This window comes from Tiliqua scincoides, chromosome 2, assembly GCF_035046505.1.
Source record: "Tiliqua scincoides isolate rTilSci1 chromosome 2, rTilSci1.hap2, whole genome shotgun sequence".
NCBI classification, from domain to species: Eukaryota; Metazoa; Chordata; class Lepidosauria; order Squamata; family Scincidae; genus Tiliqua; species Tiliqua scincoides.
This window is the reverse complement of record NC_089822.1, coordinates 192,464,031-192,486,325: the sequence shown is the minus strand read 5'-3', so window position 1 is coordinate 192,486,325 and position 22,295 is coordinate 192,464,031. Positions and strand designations below refer to the sequence as shown.

At 42.4% G+C, this 22,295-nt stretch overlaps 1 protein-coding gene across 1 annotated transcript in view; it reads left to right on the top strand.

Moving 5' to 3' along the window:
* The window catches only part of FLT4 (fms related receptor tyrosine kinase 4), a 76,239-nt gene that overhangs the window by 29,291 nt on the left and 24,653 nt on the right, over positions 1-22,295 (top strand). Inside the window, exons 8-13 of the mRNA XM_066613406.1 lie at positions 226-380; positions 2,064-2,226; positions 7,141-7,282; positions 13,903-14,011; positions 16,260-16,619; positions 18,823-18,969. Of these exons, the coding sequence (XP_066469503.1) occupies positions 226-380; positions 2,064-2,226; positions 7,141-7,282; positions 13,903-14,011; positions 16,260-16,619; positions 18,823-18,969 (1,076 nt within the window). The remainder of the gene's footprint in view (positions 1-225; positions 381-2,063; positions 2,227-7,140; positions 7,283-13,902; positions 14,012-16,259; positions 16,620-18,822; positions 18,970-22,295) is intronic.

Below are 22,295 nucleotides of genomic sequence, written 5' to 3'. Positions count from 1 at the left end.
CAGTGAAGGAACAATTTCTCAATCTAAATTTTTCTTCAGGTAATTGTTAGGGTTATTTTTTTGACCAGTAAATGTTCTGTGTGAAACTGTCCTTAGGGGGAAATTACTGAGCAATTCATTTTTGAGAAGGTTTCCTATCTCAGTGGCCAAAACCTTGAGATGGCCTTTCATAAGAAATATACTAATCCACGCATACACACACATTCTCTTTCTGCTTATGCCCAGGTTTAAGGATGGAAAATTAATTCCCAACAGACAGTCTCAGTACTCCATGCAGATCAAGGATGTAGCAGAGCAGAACTCTGGCACTTACACACTGGTTCTGAAGAATGGACCAGCTGGCTTGGAGAAGAGCATTAGTCTCCAGCTGGTAGTCAACGGTAAGGAACCAGCAGGCTGGGAATAGAAAGAAAGTTCTGAAGCGCTACTTTATCTGATAGCCATTCTTTCCTGATAGGTTTCATTCATAAAGTTGCCCATGAACCAGAGTAATCTCCGTTTATGCTACTCTTCTTTCCCCATCTGGATTTCCTATGTTGCTTTATACAAAAAATGTATAAAATTAATATAGGCAGGGCTCGTTAACATTCTAAGTAGGGCAAGATTGAAGAGTCTGCATAATGTGGATAGAGCAACAGACCTAGACAAGGGAGGCTTGGTTCCTGCTGAGCATTGAAACCAACTGGGTAGCCTTGGGCAAGTCATAGTGGACATGGAGCCAAATCCTATGCATGTCTACTCAGACATAAGTCCCATTAGAGTCAATGGGGCTTACTCCCAGGGAAGTGTGGATAGGATTGGGCAGTTGGTTTGCACAAGAGCCACCAGTGCTACTCGGGGTTTTCAGAACCTGGATAGTCTTCCAGTATGGGGGTATAGGCATCCTGTTAAAAGTTGTTCCCGTAGCCAGTCTGGTGTATGCTAGAGGCAGCCAGGAATGCAGTCAGTCGTTTTTCCAGGCATCTGATGCCATGGGCTTTGGACCTTGAGGTCTTATGCCACAATACTGTCTTGAGCTTTAAGATGCTACAAGTCACTCTGCCGTTTTTCCAGGAACAGAGTCCCCCTGTCTTCCAAAGGTGACTGAGCAGGCCTGTCCTTTAATGTATTCTCTCTGATATGGGGTTAAAACCTCCATCTTCAAATATTGATGAGGAGGCAGTGAATCTGATCCTGACTGGAAAAAAACATATATGTTTCTATCACGCTCACCCTAATCACCTTATGCCACATTTCTTGCTGCAGTGTCATTTATTAAAGTGAAAACAATTTTTTTTAAACACCCTGGGCCAAGCTAAGTGTGATAATAGCAGACCAGTTCAGGTGGAAGGAAGATTAAAGAGCAGCATGTGTGGGCAGAAGGGGCGAGCTGAATCCTTCCTCTTGCCATGCCCCCTCCCATCCTGAAACATTTTTATTCTGGCATTGGAGAAAAACAGCTGTAACAAAGCAGTTTTAAGATAAAACAGGTAGGTGTGGGAAGGGCTCATCTCCTGCCACCTGTCAGCCCTACACTTCAGAGCGCTTACCAGTGCTCCCCCCACTGTACAGACCACTGCATCTAGTTAAGGCCTTCAAGAGCAGAAAGTGCAATTGGAATTAAAAGAAAAAAATGGGAAATGACATAGACCAGTGTTTCTCAAACTGTGGGTCGGGACCCTCTAGGTGGGTCATGAGCCAATTCCAGGTGGGTCCCCATTCATTTCAGTATTTTATTTTTAATATATTAGATTTGATGCTACCATGATATGTGACTGCATTTGGGGAAATGTTACAGCTCTGTACTTTCAACAAGCAACTTTGTATATACTTTTAACAATGATAGTCAATGGGACTTACTCCTGGGTAAGTGTGGGTAGGATTGTTAAAAATTTTCCTGCTTGATGATGTCGCTTCCAGTCATGACATCACTTCTGGTGGGTCCTGACAGATTCTAAAAAGTGGGTCCTAGTGCTAAATGTGTGAGAACCACTGGCATAGATGCATAGAAAATTGGCAGAGGAAGCAGCAAAGGCAGAGTAGTTTTTGCCAGGACTGATATATTAATATTCTTCTGATTTCAGTCCCTCCACAAATCCATGAGAAAGAAGCATCTTCACCCAGTATCTATTCCCACAAGAGCCGGCAAACACTCACCTGCACTGTCTATGGTATCCCAACTCCAGAAAAGATCCAGTGGCAATGGAGGCCATGGACACCCTGCCGCATGTTCTCTCGGCGCAGTCTGTAAGTGGCTTACCTCCTTAGGTCTTCCCTGGATTGGTAATGCAAGCAGCAAGAGAGGAAAGCCTTGGCATGGCTCTTTAGGCCACCATACATGATATGGCTACCACACAGAGACCAGCTGTCTCTATAGTATGAACTGTTTATATGCCATTTACATCATGTTAGCCAAGGGCTAGCTGCTATATAACATTCCAGGATGAAGAAATGCTGATTAATGTGTAGCATTTTCCCCCATTTGTATGTTCATCTAGCAAACCAGAGGCTGCTCTGCTAACTGGGCCTGCTACAATTTGTACTGCCATTAGGAAGCTATAGAGCTTGCTACCCTTTTCAAGAATTTTGTTTCGGATCATGCTGGTGTAGCAAAAAGAACTCCCAAGCTTCCTGCTGTTTGTATTTGGGAACAATGTGGGCAGAAATTACTGCAGAGCCATATCTGTGGGGTTTTCCTAGTGAGTGTTTATCTGCAGAAAATATATACAGCTGGCAAAAAAAAAGCTTGCTAAGTAGGAAGTGGTGACTAGGTAGTCTAATCTCCTATTTAATAGATCAGACCCAGGCAATCAATGGGATGCTGATACAGATCACAAAATGTTTCAATACCTACATTGCTTACTAGAGAAATGTTTCATAAAAACAAATCCACAGGTGCAACCTGAACAGAAGTATCCAGTGGCACTAAAGTTCAAAAGGAACTAAACTGAGTGTAAAAACCGAAGTCTGGTCAAAGTAGAAAAACCCACAGAATGAGACAGTCCAATAGTTGTGGACAAGCCTGGAAGAAGCCTGATAAGGATATATGTATTTAGACACAAGAGATAATGAATAAGATAAAATAAATTAGAGATTGGACAGCTGAGTTACAGCCCAATCCTATCCACACTTCCCTGGGAGTAAGCCCCATTGACACTAATGGGACTTACTTCTGAGTAAGTAAGTGGATGCGGGAGAACCCGTGGACATTATATATCTGGACTTTCAGAAGGCATTTGACACGGTCCCTCACCAAAGGCTACTGAAAAAACTCCACAGTCAGGGAATTAGAGGACAGGTCCTCTCGTGGATTGAGAACTGGTTGGAGGCCAGGAAGCAGAGAGTGGGTGTCAATGGGCAATTTTCACAATGGAGAGAGGTGAAAAGCGGTGTGCCCCAAGGATCTGTCCTGGGACCGGTGCTTTTCAACCTCTTCATAAATGACCTGGAGACAGGGTTGAGCAGTGAAGTGGCTAAGTTTGCAGACGACACAAAACTTTTCCGAGTGGTAAAGACCAGAAGTGATTGTGAGGAGCTCCAGAAGGATCTCTCCAGACTGGCAGAATGGGCAGCAAAATGGCAGATGCGCTTCAATGTCAGTAAGTGTAAAGTCATGCACATTGGGGCAAAAAATCAAAACTTTAGATATAGGCTGATGGGTTCTGAGCTGTCTGTGACAGATCAGGAGAGAGATCTTGGGGTGGTGGTGGACAGGTCGATGAAAGTGTCGACCCAATGTGCGGCGGCAGTGAAGAAGGCCAATTCTATGCTTGGGATCATTAGGAAGGGTATTGAGAACAAAACGGCTAATATTATAATGCCGTTGTACAAATCGATGGTAAGGCCACACCTGGAGTATTGTGTCCAGTTCTGGTCGCCGCATCTCAAAAAAGACATAGTGGAAATGGAAAAGGTGCAAAAGAGAGCGACTAAGCTGATTACGGGGCTGGGGCACCTTCCTTATGAGGAAAGGCTACGGCGTTTGGGCCTCTTCAGCCTAGAAAAGAGACGCTTGAGGGGGGACATGATTGAGACATACAAAATTATGCAGGGGATGGACAGAGTGGATAGGGAGATGCTCTTTACACTCTCACATAATACCAGAACCAGGGGACATCCACTAAAATTGAGTGTTGGGCGGGTTAGGACAGACAAAAGAAAATATTTCTTTACTCAGCGCGTGGTCAGTCTGTGGAACTCCTTGCCACAGGATGTGGTGCTGGCGTCTAGCCTAGACGCCTTTAAAAGGGGATTGGACGAGTTTCTGGAGGAAAAATCCATTATGGGGTACAAGCCATGATGTGTATGCGCAACCTCCTGATTTTAGGAATGGGTTAAGTCAGAATGCCAGATGTAGGGGAGAGCACCAGGACGAGGTCTCTTGTTATCTGGTGTGCTCCCTGGGGCATTTGGTGGGCCGCTGTGAGATACAGGAAGCTGGACTAGATGGGCCTATGGCCTGATCCAGTGGGGCTGTTCTTATGTTCTTATGTTCTTATGAGTAGACATGCATAGGATGGGGCTGTTAATCACTTGCTATCTACTAATTTTCTCCCAGCTGCATACATTTTCTATAGATAAACAAACATTGGGGAAACCCCATAAATCTGGGGCAATAGTGACAATACTATTAAGACACTTTTTGGATAAGTTGAGTTTTACTAGCTACCAAACTGTGAAATTACATCCAAGCAGTTACAGTTGCTACTGACCAAAGCCACCAGAGTAGTATTACAATATAAAATAACTAATGACTAGGGGCCTAATCCTATCCAACTTTCCAGCACCAGTGAAGCTTCAAGGCAGCCCTGAAGTAAGAGAGCAAAGGTTCCCTTACCTTGAGGAGGCGTCAGTGACTGTCCCCCCACTCCCGGATGCAGCACACACCTCATTGGCATGGCTGCACCAGTACTGGAAAGTTGAATAGGATTGGGCTGTATGTCAGTCAATGTCTGTTTTGCAGAATTAGGTGCTGTGTGGTGCAGAAAAGTTCACCTGTTGCAAATGCTTCCAAAGCAGCGACCACAGCTCAGTAGAACTGTGCTCAAATACCAAAAGAAATGGTAGCAATAGTATTTTAATATGAGTATTCTAAAGACCTAAACAAAGAGACACTGAAACCATACCTGAGAATCATCTGGGAACTAAGCTATGTAAAAGATGAGTTCAAGGAGCTGGTTATTTTACGTGTTATAATCTCAAGAAATAAAACAAAAAAACAGACTTATGAAATTCCAAGAAAGACCTTGGCAGAAGCTGGGAATTGATTTTTTGTACGTATTTAAAAGAAAAGTGAGTTCTACTGGTCGCTTACTATTCAAGATATGCGAAAGCATCTCAAGTAAATAAGGAACCAGACACTGCAGATTTGTACTGTATTTGCAAGTCATGATATACAGTACTAGAAAAAAAAACTTTAAATGGCAGTGTAGCTCAAAGAGATTTCAAATAGTTCCAAAAGAATGTGTCCTCTCTGCACTATATCAGTGTCCTCAGTCCACTGTCATGGCAAATTCAAATTGCAAAGGCGATTATGAAGAAATCGATCTGAACAGCACAGACTTTAGCTTGTTGGATTACAAAACTCTATATGAGATATGGGACAACCTGCACAACTTTAAATGAGGAGGCATTTGAGAGCCAGACTCACTATCAGCAACATTGTTGCAGTCTCATCTGGTACCATCTGAAATATATGTGCACATGTGAAATTAAGAAAAACAAATCAGTTTGTGATAGTTTGCAACAGTGTGTGCCAGCGGAGCACGTGCTCTGCAAATGCAGAAGGGGAATAGGATTGTGCCAAAACTGTCTTGAACCAATGATGGATGAAAAAAAAAAAATGGAAATGAGGATGTACCTACCTTAGGTAGCTCTTAAGACAAAACAAATGGTACTATTTCAGGAAAGACTTCAGAGAAAGTTTTGGATACTTGCTACATCAAGAGGCAGAACAATAAAATAACCCATTAGATATAGAAAGTACTAATAGGAGTAAGAACCAAAGTTTCAGTGAGTTGAGTACATAGAGGGAAGCATTTCTGGGGCAAAAAAAACTTATCTTCCTGAATGAACTGTTTTGGAACTGTTTTGTTTGTTTGTACTTACAGAGGGAGTGTTTGACAAGGTATGGCAGACATTAACCTGAAGTTGTTGTGGAAGTGCTGTTTAGAAACAAGAACATTGTATGGCATCTATCTTTATTCCAGATAGTTCATGGGCAGGAGTCAAGCCACCTCCTCTGCCTTGGTTAATGCTTTTATGAGGACATTTTATGAGGAAAGTCTTATATTGAAGCAGAAAGAGAGAAATAGGCCACCAAAGTAGAAAAGAATGTGAGGAGGGAGCATTATTGACCCAGAAGGAAGTAGGGTGTCTATATAAATACTAATGCCTTAAATGTGCTGTTTGACTGATTGAGGAAATAAGGGCATTTCCAGTCCCATCAGAGGGCTTTGTGGCCCTGTCAGGAAGAAGAGGAGCTGGTGAATTATGAGTACTGTCTCCCAAGGCCACAATGTTTCTGCTTAACCCAGCTCCAGAGGATGCAAGAGGCTTCATCATGATTTCCTGCTGTTTACACAGATCCTCTCTCTTGCTGTGATTCATTCAGGCAGTGGAAATCTGCCCCCCACCACACCCGCCACCTTCTCTGTACAAAGATATCTTACTTCTTGTTTTCCTGAGGGCCATTCCAGCCCAAATTCTAATTCTGAGGGCCAGGACAATCCAATGCACTAACAGAAGATTTGTGTCATCAGTAGCATGCACCCATATTCCAGGACGCTTTACCCAAGTACTCACACTGTATTATATTTGATCCTGATTTTCCAGCAGGTATCATTTGAACTATCCTTCAGGTCATACTCTCTAACCATACTCTGTTTAATTTTCATATTATGGCCCTTAGACTTCCAGAAATGTGAAAATGTTCCAGTTTCTTTCATTAGAAATACATTTACTCCTTTCCACAAGGCTATCTCTCTGCAGACCTATGTCTCCAACCCCTCTATATCTCAAATTAATCTCACTTTTCCTAATATTATGTATTATACCCAGTACTGTTTGTTTCTCCTGCACCCTTCTCAATAGCTATTTTCCTTGCTAATAAGACCTCCTGTTTCTCCATCTCCTTCTTTTTCATGGTTTTTGGATAAATAGTAGCAGGCGAAGGGCTGTACGACGCCATCAGCGGGACCGGATGCCCGAGTGCAAGGATTGGAAGGATGTATCACAACAGGATGCTGTAAACCCTATTGAGAGCATTGACACCTGGACAGAGTTTGTGGAAGGAAGGAACAAGGTGAGGCCCCTTTCCTATTTCCTATTTGATTTGGAAGAAGGTAGAACAGAGACACCTCAGATTCATTAGATGGAGTCTTCTTGGGGGTGAACCATTTCCAGCTCATTTTTCACATGAAGTCAACCTGAGTTGACTTCATCACATGGTCAGTCAAGTTTTGCAACTGTTTTAACACAGCTGCAGACGGACACTTGGAATAACACTAAAAAGGTTGCAGATATGAACTGAGTAAGATCATGATGAGTTTCAATTTGGAGAATTTCATTCTGTAGAAAAGTACTGTTGTTTTTGTGTGTGGTGCAACTCCATCGTGAAGGCTGCATAGTGAAACAAATGTCTTCACATTAAAAATGAGCCCCAAATGGTGACAGAACCTGAATAGAGCTAGATTAGAACCTGTTTAGGAGCTGGGTTAGAAACAAGCAATGTCTGTGCTAGTCTTCGGGCTGTTGCCTAGTATGGACCTGAAAAGCTTGCAAAATAATTTTCCCAGTAGTATTATAGATTGTTGCCTCTGAAAGCTACAACACAAAGAGCAATTATCCAGTGGAGTCACAACAGAGGCAGGCAAAGCACGGTCCAATTCATCGATTAAGTAGCTGGTTTTGAGGGCTGAAAAGATAATTTCAATTCAAAATTACTAAACTTTCTTTGTACCAAGAAGGATGCAAGCAAGGGTACTGCCATATTTAATGAGGCTCATAAAAAACCATACCAGCCACACCTAAACCATTCCTTGTGTTTTAGTTTTTAAAATTGCAAGTGTTTATCTAGGGTTTGATGGCAGTATGAAAGAAACTAGTGAAATATCAGTCAGGAATCTACTATAGAGAGAAATCTGAGCAAACAGATATTATCCAGATTGCCTTTAAACATCCTTTACTGTCTCATGCAGAACTCTTGCTTATCTCTGCAAAAGTGAACCAGAAAAGTTTCCTTACCTTTTAAACTCAAAATTCTTCAGGCGCCAGAGAAAGACTTCAGCTGCTGTCTTCTCTCTCTCTCTCTCTCTCTCTCTCTCTCTCTCTCTCTCTCTCTCTCTCTCTCTCTCTGGCTGATTAGAGGAAGCACGTAATGCCTTTTTGTGAAATAATTACCTGGATCCAGATAATCTAAGTGCCACTTCCAACATAAAAGTTTATGATCAAAACTTCACATATAGGCTGATGGGTTCTGAGCTGTCTGTGACAGATCAGGAGAGAGATCTTGGGGTGGTGGTGGACAGGTCAATAAAAGTGTCGACCCAATGTGCGGCGGCAGTGAAGAAGGCCAATTCTATGCTTGGGATCATTAGAAAAGGTACTGAGAACAAAACAGCTAATATTATAATGCCATTGTACAAATTGATGGTAAGGCCACACCTGGAATATTATGTCCAGTTCTGGTTGCTGTATCTCAAAAAAGACATAGTGGAAATGGAAAAGGTGCAAAAGAGAGCGACTAAGATGATTACTGGGCTGGGGCACCTTCCTTATGAAGAAAGGCTACGGCGTTTGGGCCTCTTCAGCCTAGAAAAGAGATGCCTGAGGGGGAACATGATTGAGACATACAAAATTATGCAGGGGATGGACAGAGTGGATAGAGAGATGCTCTTTACACTCTCACAGAACACCAGAACCAGGGGACATCCACTAAAATTGAGTATTGGGAGAGTTAGAACAGACAAAAGAAAATATTTCTTTACTCAGCGTGTGGTTGGTATGTGGAACTCCTTGCCACAGGATGTGGTGACGGCATCTGGCCTGGATGCCTTTAAAAGGGGATTGGATGGGTTTCTGGAGGAAAAATCCATTACAGGTTACAAGCCATGATGTGTATGTGCAACCTCCTGATTTTAGAAATGTGCTATGTCAGAATGCCGTATGCAAGGGAGGGCACCAGGTTGAGGTCTCTTGTTATCCGGTGTGCTCCCTGGGGCATTTGGTGGGCGGCTGTGAGATATAGGAAGCTGGACTAGATGGGCCTATGGTCTGATCCAGTGGGGCTGTTCTTATGTTCTTATGATCACAAGAGGCTTTACAAATTATGCCGGGGGTTGCCTGCATATTAAAATGACAAATTAGGGGTAAACTTTGAGGGATGCATTTACAAGATCAAATTTCAATTGTTTATTGAGGATTCAGTTGGAATTGTCTATCTAGCATTCACATGCACCCGTTCATGCTACTCAGACATTTCATTGATGTACAACTTTCATACGCCATTCACACACTCACAGTGATAGTACTACCTTATTTCTCTGCACATCTTCCCATGAATAGGTCATTTCTCTGGTCACTGGGCCAGTATGCTAAGAAGGTTTTTAAAAATACTTCTGGAAGTTGGAGTGCTCCTGAACATTCCATACCTCCATAACAGCAAAGCCAAAAGATGTCTCATTTCAGAACAGCTACTGAAGTTTCAAATTCTGCAGCCTGCATTGGTCACACTTTTTTCTTTTGTTATGTTTATCTGACTTCAGGAGCATATTTGACAGAAACACTATTTTTCACATTCTGTGAAATTAATTTGATACCACACTTATCTGCAAGTAGAGATAGACTGATACCTTGCAAAGGGAGAACAAATATGTGTTTCCTTTAGAGTGGGATATGCAGTGTTGATCCTAATTTTCACTGAATTCAATATCAAGTGTATATTGTATTCAAAAGTGCAATTAAAAAGGAAAATATAATGGTGTTCCAACAATCCTCTGAGCGGAACCTTGAATTTCTGCATAGATCTAGTTTATGAGATATTCTTTGAGCAAGTTGCATGATGGCACATTTTATTGAAACCACTTCAAGATAGTGAACATGCAAGATTCATCCCAAGGCTACTCCTCAGGTACCATATATGGGATTGAATTTCAAACATTAGACCAGAAGTCTTAATTATTAGGCTATCTCTTGTCCTGCATTAAATTAGGTTCAGTGAACTCTTGAGAGTCCAATGTAACCTCACAGTGGTAGACCCACCTCTGACCCTACTGAATAAAGTAAGGAAGGGGAGTGGACAACTCAGAGTATAACGTGAGTAGACATGACGAGGTATCTGGACCCTCCATGTACCTGTGCCTGTGCTGTTTGCCCGGAAATAGGTCAGTTGTTCTCTTTTGTCCAGTGAAACCTACTGGAAAAAATTGGAGCATAGTGATAAAGCTGTGAAAACCAGAGGCAATGGTGGGTTCAGCTTTCCTCTCTCTCAGCCTCATACACCTTACTTTATTTGAATTTGGCCACAGACTTCATGGCAGGTCTGCAAAGTAACACCATAGCATTTATTTTGGCCCCGGAGATGATGCCATATAGGTGTGTGAATTAAACTGCATGACATCCTGCTTTGAAGTGTGAAAGTTTCATTGGATCTTACCCTTTTTTGGAAAGGATTTTTTCCCTTTTCCTTTCTGACACATGATCCTTTCAGTGATGAATCAGCATTTAGTGGATGTTCCTTTCTACACCCACCCACCCTGATAACTAGAAGTGCCAGAGGCATGCGTGTTTCTCTGTTACTAGCTTCCCATTCTAGGTGAGAATGTCAGTTACGAAACACATGCACATAATAGTGATCCAGGCAAAAGAACAAACAAATGACTCCAGTTTCCTGTTTTCATATGTGCCTCCAAAATAACTTCCTGCTCTAATGCCCCAGTCAGGAGTTCTTCACTGAAAGAGCCAGAAAGGATGAGGGAAGAAAACAGATTTCTTGTTGCTTTGTTTCAACGTAGGTTAACACTTACATTGAGAATTGACTGTTTTCTGTACCTATATTTATAATAAACAAGTGCATTTGGGAATGTTAGTTGGATAATAATTTGGCATGGATCCCTTTATTCTCTTCCTTTCTCCCCCTTCCTTTGTTGCTTTGTCTCTTGTGGTCACCAAAATCTGTAGACTATTTAATCTATGTTAGTAGAAAAACATATAGAAAACATGCAAATATTTGCAGCTAGTTAGCACCTCAGATGGCTGAGCTCTAGGAGTTCCATTACTTTGAGCAGAAAACATAGGGATAGCTCAAAAAATTGTCTTGCCTTCCTGTTATGCAAAGCTATTGGGAGCATCAAAACAGATGTGACATTAGTTGCATCTCTGTTTGCAGGATCGCACTTGAGTGAATAATCATCTAGTTCTCTTGTACCTCTCCTTTTCTGTATTCTTATGTGTCTCTTTCTGTGCCCCTGCCACTAGATGGGACAAATCATGCCTTTGCTGCTTTGACTCTATCTGCTTTGCCACCGGAACATTCCTGAGCACCTCTGTATTTAATTTAATTTTAGTAGTCTCTGAGGTCAACAGTTAATTTAGTTGATAGCAAAACTGTGATTGGGCAGTGTGATTGGACAAGTATCCCAGTATTGTTTGCAGTGTGAATGATATATTTCACAACTGCTGAAAGGGAAAGTGTCTTATGGAAGTTAAAGAGGGAGGGAGGGAGATACAGTTTTGCAAACATCCATTCATGTCTGTTTATAATAAAATATTATTTATTTTATTATTAAGCATTATAACAAAATAATCTGTCTTCTAATCTACTTGACTCTACCATTGGGGTGGATCCTCATTCTTCAGACCATTAGGAAGGCCTTCTTATCCATGTCACTAGGGGCAACTCTTCTTCTTCAAGCTTCCTACCTTCAGTGATAGGTTCCCAAACTAACCAAGAAACTTTGCATGCTTTAGATGATTCTGGTTGCACAATCAGTTCCTGCCAGACCTAATTTTTTCATTGTTGCCCCATGTGAACTAAGTGTTCACAAAACATAAAGAGCACTGTCCTGAAACATAAAGAGCACTGTCCTGGGGCTGTCCATTGCAGGGAAAAGAGTTGTAGAGGTGAGCCAAATGATTTTCAAGGAGACTTATTCACTATTACTGATCTCATCAAGGACCTTCTGAGAAACTTCCAGGAACCTCCAGGCTTCTCCAGATGCAGAAAACAATTAGTGTAGCACTACCATATGGTTTTTCACAATGGGAGAAAATATGAGGTTAATTGGGAACAATGGCTCATAGCACTTGACTATTTAATTTAAAGTCATGGGTCATAAAACTCAGTGTCTCTGAGGCAAGGTAATCATTGTTAAACCTTGGGATTAAATTGTAATGAAGGATAACTCCGCTCATAGCTGCCTTCTCTGCACTTCTAACACCTGAGTACACAGATGTTAAGCACTTATGAAACTTTCCTTAGTCATGAACTTCTCTTGTCCACAAAAACAAATTTAGAAATTGCACCATGTGACCTTTAATGCAAATTAACATACTTTACAAAAAAAAGAGGGATCCTTTTTTAACAGCAGGGTCTGCGAGCTGAACCTGGGATTTGGGGGGAAAAAAAAAAAGCCACGTTTACTGGACACATTTGACTTTGATGGGCTTCCATGACTGCTTTTGTATGATATGGTGAACAGTATTGCAGCAGGAATGTTCTGTACATTCCTAGATACAAGCTAGATACAGTTGACCCTAAATAAATGCTATATTAGTAGAAAGAGGTTTTTCCACTGGAAATAATTGTTACAGCAATACCTTGACTTTCATCACTTTGATCTTTCAGCCATCTTGAATTATAACCATATTTCAAATTTTGTCCATGTGCTTTCCCCTTTTGTCCAATTTTATCCAGTCTTCCACAACATTCATCAATGTTTTAATACTTATTTTTATTTTATTTAGGTTTATTTAAGGTTCATACTCATTTGCTTGTGTTATATATATTTACATTTTTTGCTGGCCAAAATTATGACCTAAGTAAGACTATGACATTTATCCATTTTTGGCTTTCATTGATGCTCTGGTCCCCAGCCAGATGAAAGTGCAAGGTATTGCTGTATTTCAATTCTGAAGGGGTTTGAACTCTTATCACAGGGGTCAATGCTCAAAGGTTCACTCCAAAATGAAAAATGTCATACTAAGATTCAATTCTATGCACATTTACTTGGAAGAAAGCACCACCAAATCTTGTGGGATTTGCTCCCAAGTAACAATTGGGCTGTAACTAACATTTTTCTGGAATGCCAAATGAATGTTAAAGTACTAGTAATCTAGAAATGGACAGACATTAGTGTCATGTGATTTCCTTGATAAAGAGCAAAATGCAGAGCTACAAGTAAATAGATGAATTTGGAACAAATAGTGTGAATATACCCTTAGGTCTTTTTCTAATGCATCTCTCTAAAGCAGTGGTTCTCAAACATTTTGCATCAGGCCCCACTTTTTAGAATGAGAATCTGTCAGGACTCACCAGAAGTGATGTCATGACTGGAAGTGACATCATCAAGCAGGAAAATTTTTAACAATCCTAGGCTTCAATTCTTCCCACACTTACCCACTGAATATCCTTGTTAAAAGCATATACATAGTAACCTGTTAAAAGTGCAGAGCTGTAACATTTCGCCAGATGCATTCATATATGATGATAGCATCAAGTCAAATATATTAAAAATAAAATATTGAAATGAATGGGGACCCACCTGAAATTGGCTCATGACCCACCTAGTGGGTCCCAACTCACAATTGAGAAAGACTGCTGTAAAGGGTAGGGATGCAGCTCCTGGAAGGTTGGTAAAGAGTGTTAAAGATCTTATGTCTCTATTTTAAGTGGTATTCATGTTAGTCATACTCTTCCTTTACCAGACTGTCAGCACACTAGTCATCCAAGAAGCCAACGTTTCCGTCATGTACAAATGTGTAGCCTTCAACAAAGTTGGCCGTGATGAACGGCTGGTTTATTTCTACGTGACTAGTGAGTATCAGAAAACAAAAAGTCTATTCACAAATGACCAGATTTGAAGAATTTCAAAGTTTAAAAAGACACATCTACTCGTGCACCCTTTCTGTTGTTTTTTTAAATATTGAACTGACTATTGACCAAAGCACTGATATTTGTATTTATCATCTCCTCAGATAATTCAGGTAAATTGATTTTCTCATGGTAAAGGCTAGTGCAGAACTAAAATTTTGTCCAGATTCAAAACAAGGATCATGATACAGAAAATCAAATTTTTACTGTATGTTTATTAATATAGCAACATCAATTACCTCAAGTGAAACTTTCATTTTGATAGTAAAACTCTAATTTTGATGCTCAAATTCTGGTTTTGCCACCAGAACACTGCCTACTATCCAGCATTTGCCACCCCAAACCATACTTTATCATGACCAAAATGTGAGCATTGTGCCCAAAGGTTTAAGCTGGGATTTCAGAGTCTGAATTTTTAAAATTCTACTTTGCAGTTGTTTGAATTGCAGTATCAGATAATATATATTTAAACTGGAATTTCATATTTCAAATTAGAATCATTTCTAAGAAAAGAATAGGCCTTGGTAGTCAACTCTGTGTCCTGAGTAAAATGTCCAGGCTGTATATGGTGAAAAGCCAGTGTGGTCTCTGCTGCAGAATAGAGTAGCAAAGTGAGGTAAGTATTCTGGAGTTAGAAAACAGAAAATACATTGCTCTCTTAACAATTCCCCTCTCAAGCTTCCTGCAAGCAGATTCAGTACTTGTGAGAGTGAAGAGATCAAAGCTCTTTTCCATTTAAAACGAAAAAACAAACCCTGCAACATGCAATGCCCAAATGTTACTGGTGCTGTAGCACCCCCTAGTGCTCTGCTCCTTGAACAGACTCATGGGATCCATGTTTCATTATTTAGGAAGCAGAGTTCTTGTGTCTTCTAAAGTGGCATATAAAGTGGGGGTTAATGATTGCCTGTCTGCACCTCAAGGACTTTTATTTGCCTGAACAAAATGACTGCAGCATATGCAGATAGGAATGCATGTTTGTTTATCAATTAAATCTAATTTGAAACCCAGTCACTTAGTTGGTGGGACTTCATTTTAATTTGAACCTAACTTTCAGTGCAGTGCCCAATACTATTCTTAGCTTAATCTACCTGCATTAATTAAGCTATTTCATATAAATGCAAAGCAGTAGCTGCAGCAGCAGCAGCAGCAGCATCTAAGAAACTTCCCCACTTTAGATCTCTCCTTCACCATGAACTTAGGTGACCTTAGGCAAGCGACTCTCTCAGAGCTTCCCAGCTGAAATATAAGAATAATAATGTGGCAAACATCAAGATAATATATGTGAAATGCCTTGCATATCAGAAGGCACTATATTAATTTTACACAGTAGAAGCAGTTATTCTCCTCAGGGCGTAATTCTATCCTGCGCTGGAACAGGCAAGCCAGAAGGCTTGCGCTGTATCCAGTGCAGGATAGTGGCCAGAAGCAGCTCAGCCAGAGGTAAGGGGAAATGTTTTCTCTTACCTCCGGGTAAGGGCTGCTGGCCCCAATGGGTCTCCTTGGACATGCGCCACATCTTGAGGTGGTGCAAGTCCGAGGAGAGCAGAGCGACTTGAAGCAGCTCCATTCTCTCCAGAAACAGGGGTTGGGATCCAGCATAATTGTCAGATCCCAGCCCCTCCTCCCTCTCCCTGCCCGCCCACCCCCGAGGCTACCCACCCTCCCCCCACCCAGGAACGCCTCCCCCTGCCCCCTCCCTACCTCCCCCACGCCTACCTTTCTTCGTTGTGTTGGCCCAATTACGCCAACGCAACAAGCACAGAGGATGCCGGCTCAGAGGCTTGCATCAGCCTCTGCAGGCTGGCGCTTCTTTGAGTGCTGGCCTGGCTTCCTCCTGAGGAGGCGCAAACGTGCCTTATGGCAAGTGCATAGGGCATAGTTAGGATTGCACCCTCAGTGTCTGAATTGCAGGTTTTTATATGGAAAGCTTCTTTCATCTTGTAAGTGTCTGAAATCCAAGGTGCTAAGGTTCCCTTGGGACCAGGATAAATCCCAGAGGACATTTTTCATGCATTTATATCAATAGTTGCAAATGATCCGTTGCCAGTAATAGCCCTTTCCCACTCTTTACACACACAATCTATTGTGCATAGATGTGCCTAGGCAGAGTATTATCCTGTAAGTATATTCTGAGATAGACAATTGGTCTAAATCACACATCTGTTTCCTTACATTACTTTCCTGGCAGCCATCCCAAATGGGTTTGAAATAGAGTCACAGCCTTCAGAGGAACCCATTGAGGGACAAGACCTGACGCTAAGCTGCAATGCTGATAATTATACCTATGAGAACCTACAGTGGTACCGGCTCAACCTTTCCAAGCTGCACGATGAAGAGGGCAACCCATTGGTCCTGGATTGCAAGAATGTCCACCACTATGCAACTAAGATGCAAGGCAAACTGCACTTCAGATCCAACTCCAATTACGCTGCCTTGACACTCACCATCCCAAATATCTCACTAGAGGATGAAGGAGACTATGTGTGTGAGGTGCAGAACAGGGAGAATAGTGAGAAGCACTGCCACAAAAAGTACATCTCTGTGCATGGTAAGAACCACTGTGAACCTACTAGTTGGTAGGCAGGACTTCATAATACTGAAGGGCACACTGAAATAAGAACAAAGGTCCCTGTCCTTACCTTCAAAATCCTTACCTGCATAGAGTCTGTTCTAAGCTTCAGCTGAACATGCAGAGAGTGGGAGGGATGTGACCTGCATTTGTGTGAGCCCCCACAGGACACAATGAGGAGAGAGTGTTGCCCCACTGATCAGTTGGGCACTGGAATGATGGCCAGTGAATGACCAGCCACCACCCACTCCTGGCTGTCAGGTAGCAGCTGGCCCACTGGATAGTTGGGCAGTGGCTCTGACCCATTAAAAAGATCCCCCCCAGCAGCAGGGTGCGGATGAAGAATTGAGAGGAGAGGGAAGAAGAAGCTAAGAAAAGGAGAGAGCAAGAGGTAAAGAGGAGGGTAAGACCAGATGAGGAAAAAGAATCCCCAGGGGGAGACTGAAGCAGCATGGATGGGTCGCGTCTACCAGTTCTTGAGAAGGGGAGAGAAGATTGGGCAGAAAACCTGAAAAAGGAGGCAGCCTGTCAATGGGTGTCTGGCCAGAGGCTGGGGGGGGGGAAATATTCATAGCCCAACTTGGCCTGTGTCCACCTGGGGGAGGGGCTGAAGTGGTCTGCCAAGGGATGTGGAACCCAATCCTGAGGAGAAACTGGACCAAGCTAACTGGGAACAGCAGGTAGTGTGGTGTGTAGCATACCCTAGGAAGGTTTACCCTGGGATGTATTATAGGAGGAGGGCCTCCACTTACTGCACCAGGAAAGTTGCACCAAGAGAATGAAGTTAACCTGCAGGAGGGCCAGCCCCTCCCCTTTTCTGTCCTTTTGCTTTGGAGTCCAGTAAAGGAGCCCAATAAATGTACAGCCCATATCCAAGCTGGTATGTCAATGAGTTTCACTGGTGCCCTAGAGGTGGAACCCCCCAACCCTGGAGGAGAAGGTGGAGATCATAATGTGTGATCTCCCTTCCCCTCTACATAATCTTTCAACCCTGATTCTGCAGGTGAGAAAGGGCATTGGTCAGAACAGCACAGTGGTAATGTTATCTGCAGGATAACCAGTCAAATGCGTGAGCCACAAATTAGTCTACAATTGGTCTAGTTCTTTGTGTATCACAGATTCTTCTTCTTGGAATACTGTGATAGCTTTTACTTGAAGAAATACCGATAAAAGTATTTCTTTTATACTTGCCATCATAGCTGGCCATCAAAGCTGAACAAAAACTGAGAAAAGGAAAAAATACTGTCTTCAGGAAATAAAATGATCTTTTTATTATTTCTAAGCAATTGTGCTTTTAAGAGGCAGACTCATGATTTTAAACATTCAGAGTTAGCAGGAATAAAGCTCATCATTATCCTGAACAGGCTGGTAGACTAAGCTGGTAAGAACAAGAGTCTTGTTAAGAAGTTCAGCATTTCAGGATTGTTGATAAAAGTGAAATGCCATTTGTCATTACATTTTCTTCTTTGGGGCAAAATGTGTATTTGGGGGCACAAACTTTTAATTTGGGTCTTTTATGGCCTGGTACAAAAAAAATTCAAAATTCCCAGTTGCCAAACTTTGTTCTTGTTACTGCCAATGTTAACTGTGATTGGAGGTAACCGAAGTTCCCACTTAGCTAAGGATTTGCACTACACTTTAAAGTTAGTTTCATATCCTGATTTATAGCACAATCCTAGGCTTGTCCACTCAGAAGTAAATTCCATTGTGTTCAATAAGACTGACTCTCAGGAAAGTGTAGTAGCATTAATCAGGAATACTGGTTAGCTCTTCCCATTGTTAAAGTTTGCGCTGATATAAGTTAATTGCAACTAGATCTTGCAAGGGAAATTCATGCTCAGGGTGGAAAGAGAGAGCATCTACACTAGCTCTTGGAATATTGAGTATAGTTTAGTTAATGATCATTTTAAAGATGCCTTAACTTGGCCTCTTTTTGTCATGCACTGGAAATCACACAAATAGCATTAGAGAAGAAACGCTTTTCACTAGCTGTGGCCTGATTCCTTTGTGCCTATGCAGATTTTATGCAACATGCCAGTATAAAAGCTGTCAGAAACAATTTTCTCAAAGTCTTTTCTTCTTGAAGTTATTTTTCATTTGTTACTTTGTCTGTTGACGTGCAATCCTACCAAGTTTTTTCTTGTGCTTGACTTCTTTTATTATTGGAATGTTATTCCTTTAGCTTTGGAGGTCCCAAGGTTGAAGCAGAACCTATCAGATATCTTGGTGAATGTGAGTGATTCCATAGAGATGCGCTGCAAAGTGGATGGTACACACATTCCAAGCATCAACTGGTATAAGGATGAGAAACTTGTAGAAGAGGTGTCAGGTATGGTTGATTGAAGAGATCTGTGCATGGGAAGGAGAGGGACATTAATTTTCTTGCTTGTGCAGAATACTTGCAAGCTTCTGATTTAAGGTATCCAAATCCTGGCTGGGGTTTATGCCCATTTGTGCGGTTCATTTAGTTCAACAGCATTCCAAGTGCCTTACCAAAATTAGAGTATTGGGCCTTTACAGAGAAGTCCCGGGTTCAAATCCCCACCTAGCAATGAAAGCTTTGAAAGATTTTGGATCAGTCACTATCTATGTGACCTCAAATAGTTATTGTCAGGTTAAAAGGGGGGCACACATATATAGGCTACCCAGAGTTCCTTGGAGGAAGAGTGGGAACAAGTATAATTCATTAATACCAGCCTTTCCATACTCTACTTTCATAGAATCATAGTGGGAAGGGGCCTAACAGGTCATCTAGTCCAACCCCTTGCCTTATGCAGGCAATCCTCTTAAAGCAGTTGTGGCAAGTGCCACAGAGGGCACTCCAAGCCCTCTCTGTGGGCATGCATGCTGAGCCAGGCAGCCTGGAGAGGGGCGCTGAAGCTGCTGTCACTCTAAAGAAAATGGAGGCTCTCTCGGAGACTCCTTGTGTGGGGAGGGAGGGCGGGCATTCTGTTGGAATGGCTCAGGTACCTTCACTGGCTGACCACCAGCCAATCCTGAGCTGCCCTTCTCCTCAGCCATTGGAGCCTTTGCAGCCCACCTTTCCGTGAACAGCTCCCCACTCAGCACCAGGAGGGGCTTTTCCTCCACAGCACAGGCACAGCTGGGGGTGAGCAGCGCAGTCCTGAGTGTCTACTCAGAAGTAAACCTCATTACAGTGGATGAGGCTTACTCCCAGGAAAGAATGGCTGGGATTAGAGCCTTAGAGCCTGCTCCTGTGCATGTCTACTCAGAAGTAAGCCCCATTACAGTGAATGAGGCTTACTCCCAGGAAAACATGGCTAGCATTGCAGCCTTGGAGCCCGCTCCTGTGCGTGTCTACTGAGAAGTAAACCCCATTAGAGTCAATGAGGCTTACTCCTAGGAAAGAGTGGCTGGGATTGCAGCCTTAGAACCCACTTCTGTTGGTGGGGTTTTAAAAAAATATATATTTTATTGTTTGAGAAAATGAGCAGTGGCAAGGTCTTGCAGCCACCCCCTCCCTGCCAATATTTCTTTACACGGCATGTAATTAGTCTGTGGAACTCTTTGCCACAGGAAGCAGTGATGTCAACTTGCCTAGATGCCTTTAAGAAGGGATTGGACAAATTTCTAGAGGAAAGGTTCATTATGGGTTTACAAGTAGGTAAAAGTTGTTAATATATGAGTTGTTTTTTCTAAACTAAAACCTCGGTATTCAGGTTAAATTGCCGTGTTGGCACTTTGCGATAAATAAGTGGGTTTTGGGTTGCAGTTTGGGCACTCGGCCTCTAAAAGGTTTCCCATCACTGTCTTAGAGCATCTCCAACAGGTGCTTGTCGAGCCTCTGCCTGAATATCTCTAGTGAGGGAGAGTCCACCACCTCTCTCTGCAATCCGTTCCACTGCTGAACCGCCCTGACAGTCAGGAATTTTTTCCTGATGTCTAATCGAAATCTCCTCTCTTGCAGTTTGTACCCATTGGTTCTAGTTCTACTAGAACTGCTAGGTTCATACTAGGTTCATAGCTTCAGCTATGTGTGTGTGTGTGTGTGTGTGTGTGTGCACATTGGTATACACTGTGGTACAAGGATTGCATCAACTACAGGTTGAGCCTCATTATTTGCTTGGGTTCCATTCCAAGCACTCACTGAATGGCAAAAAACACACTATAGCAAATCAATTTAAAAAACAAAGTTTTTTTGCTCCTGTGATTTAAAAACAGCCTTTGTGATGATAAGATAGAGTCAGTAAGACAACAATCCAACAATCAGTCTCTCTCAAGGTGCTTAGAAATGCTTCACTCTGACCCTTCCCTTCACCAATGCAAAGTATCTTTCTTTCAAGTGCTCAGGGGGAAGGGAGGGGTCGCCTGGAGAGAGAAGGATTGATGGATTGTCAGCCAGCTGCCCTCTCTCTCTCTCTCTCTCTCTCATTAAGGAGGCTATTGTTACTGTTCAGTTTTTTAAACTGATTTTAAAGGGATGCATTTTTCCCCTTCTCCAGGGATCAGCACATTCCTTCTCATTTGCAGGGGCCATTCCTGTTGAGTCAAAAATCTGTGTATAACAAGGCTGGACCTGTATGTATACAGAACTAGTACATAGAAACAGAGCCATAAGAAAAATATGTGCTAATGGTACAGAGTATATACTTTCAGACAACAGGCAGGGAACTTAAAACCTAACCCTTCTCCCAAATAAATACCTGTCATTTAAATATGGGCAGTGATCTAAAGGAATTATCTGCTTGCACACAAAGGAACTACAGACATAACTTGAGCTACAGCTTTTCTGTAGTTTTCATCACTGCAGTTCCCATAGCCATAAGGCAGGAGCTTTTAAGGAATAAGCAATATGCTTCATCAGTTGTGAGATTTTTCTGCACATAAGAATTCCAAATTATTACTCTGCCGCTAAACTGTCAGATTATATTTAACAAACTGAAAAAAATTTAAACTATGGAATTATTAAGGGTGCAATCCAAAGGTGTCCTTGGGCCTGCACAAGTCCCTTGGGACTCCTTGGGAGTTGACAAGGCTGGTGCACAGAGGCGCACCAGCCTGCGGAGGCTGACATGTCCCTCCGTGCCGACAGAAGCACAGAGGCTTGGGCAGACCAGCAAGGACCGATGCAAGGCTCTGGTGTGGGTGGGGAGGAGGCGGGAGGGAGGACTGTGGGTGGCTCCGGGAGTGGAAGGGTAGGGGGTGGGAGTCGGGGATGGAACCCAGCAGTTATGCCAGATCCCAACTCCCATTCTCAGGGAGTTCGGAGTGGCTTCAAGCTACTCTGCTCTCTTTGAACTTGTACCACCTCAGGAGGTGGCGCAGGTCTGAGGAGACCTTACCCAAAGGTAAGGGGGAAAGTTTCCCTTTACCTCTGACTGAACCACTTTGGGCCCCTATCCTGCACTGGATACAGCGCAAGCCTCTTGGCTTGCCTGTTCCAGTGCAGGGTAGGATTGCGCCCTAAGTGTCTGATGCTGTGACTGAAGCTATCCAGGACTTCCTTTGCCTGTAAAGTGATCAGAAATCATCTGCACAGATTCTGGCTTTTATCCAGAATAATGAGGACTAGAAACTTGCTATTCTTTCTGAAAAGAAAGCTGAGAATTGTAAGATCTGCAGAAGCAAGTTACCATACTATTGACTGTGAAAGCTCTACAGTATTCTTTGATTTACCACATACATATTTCTATC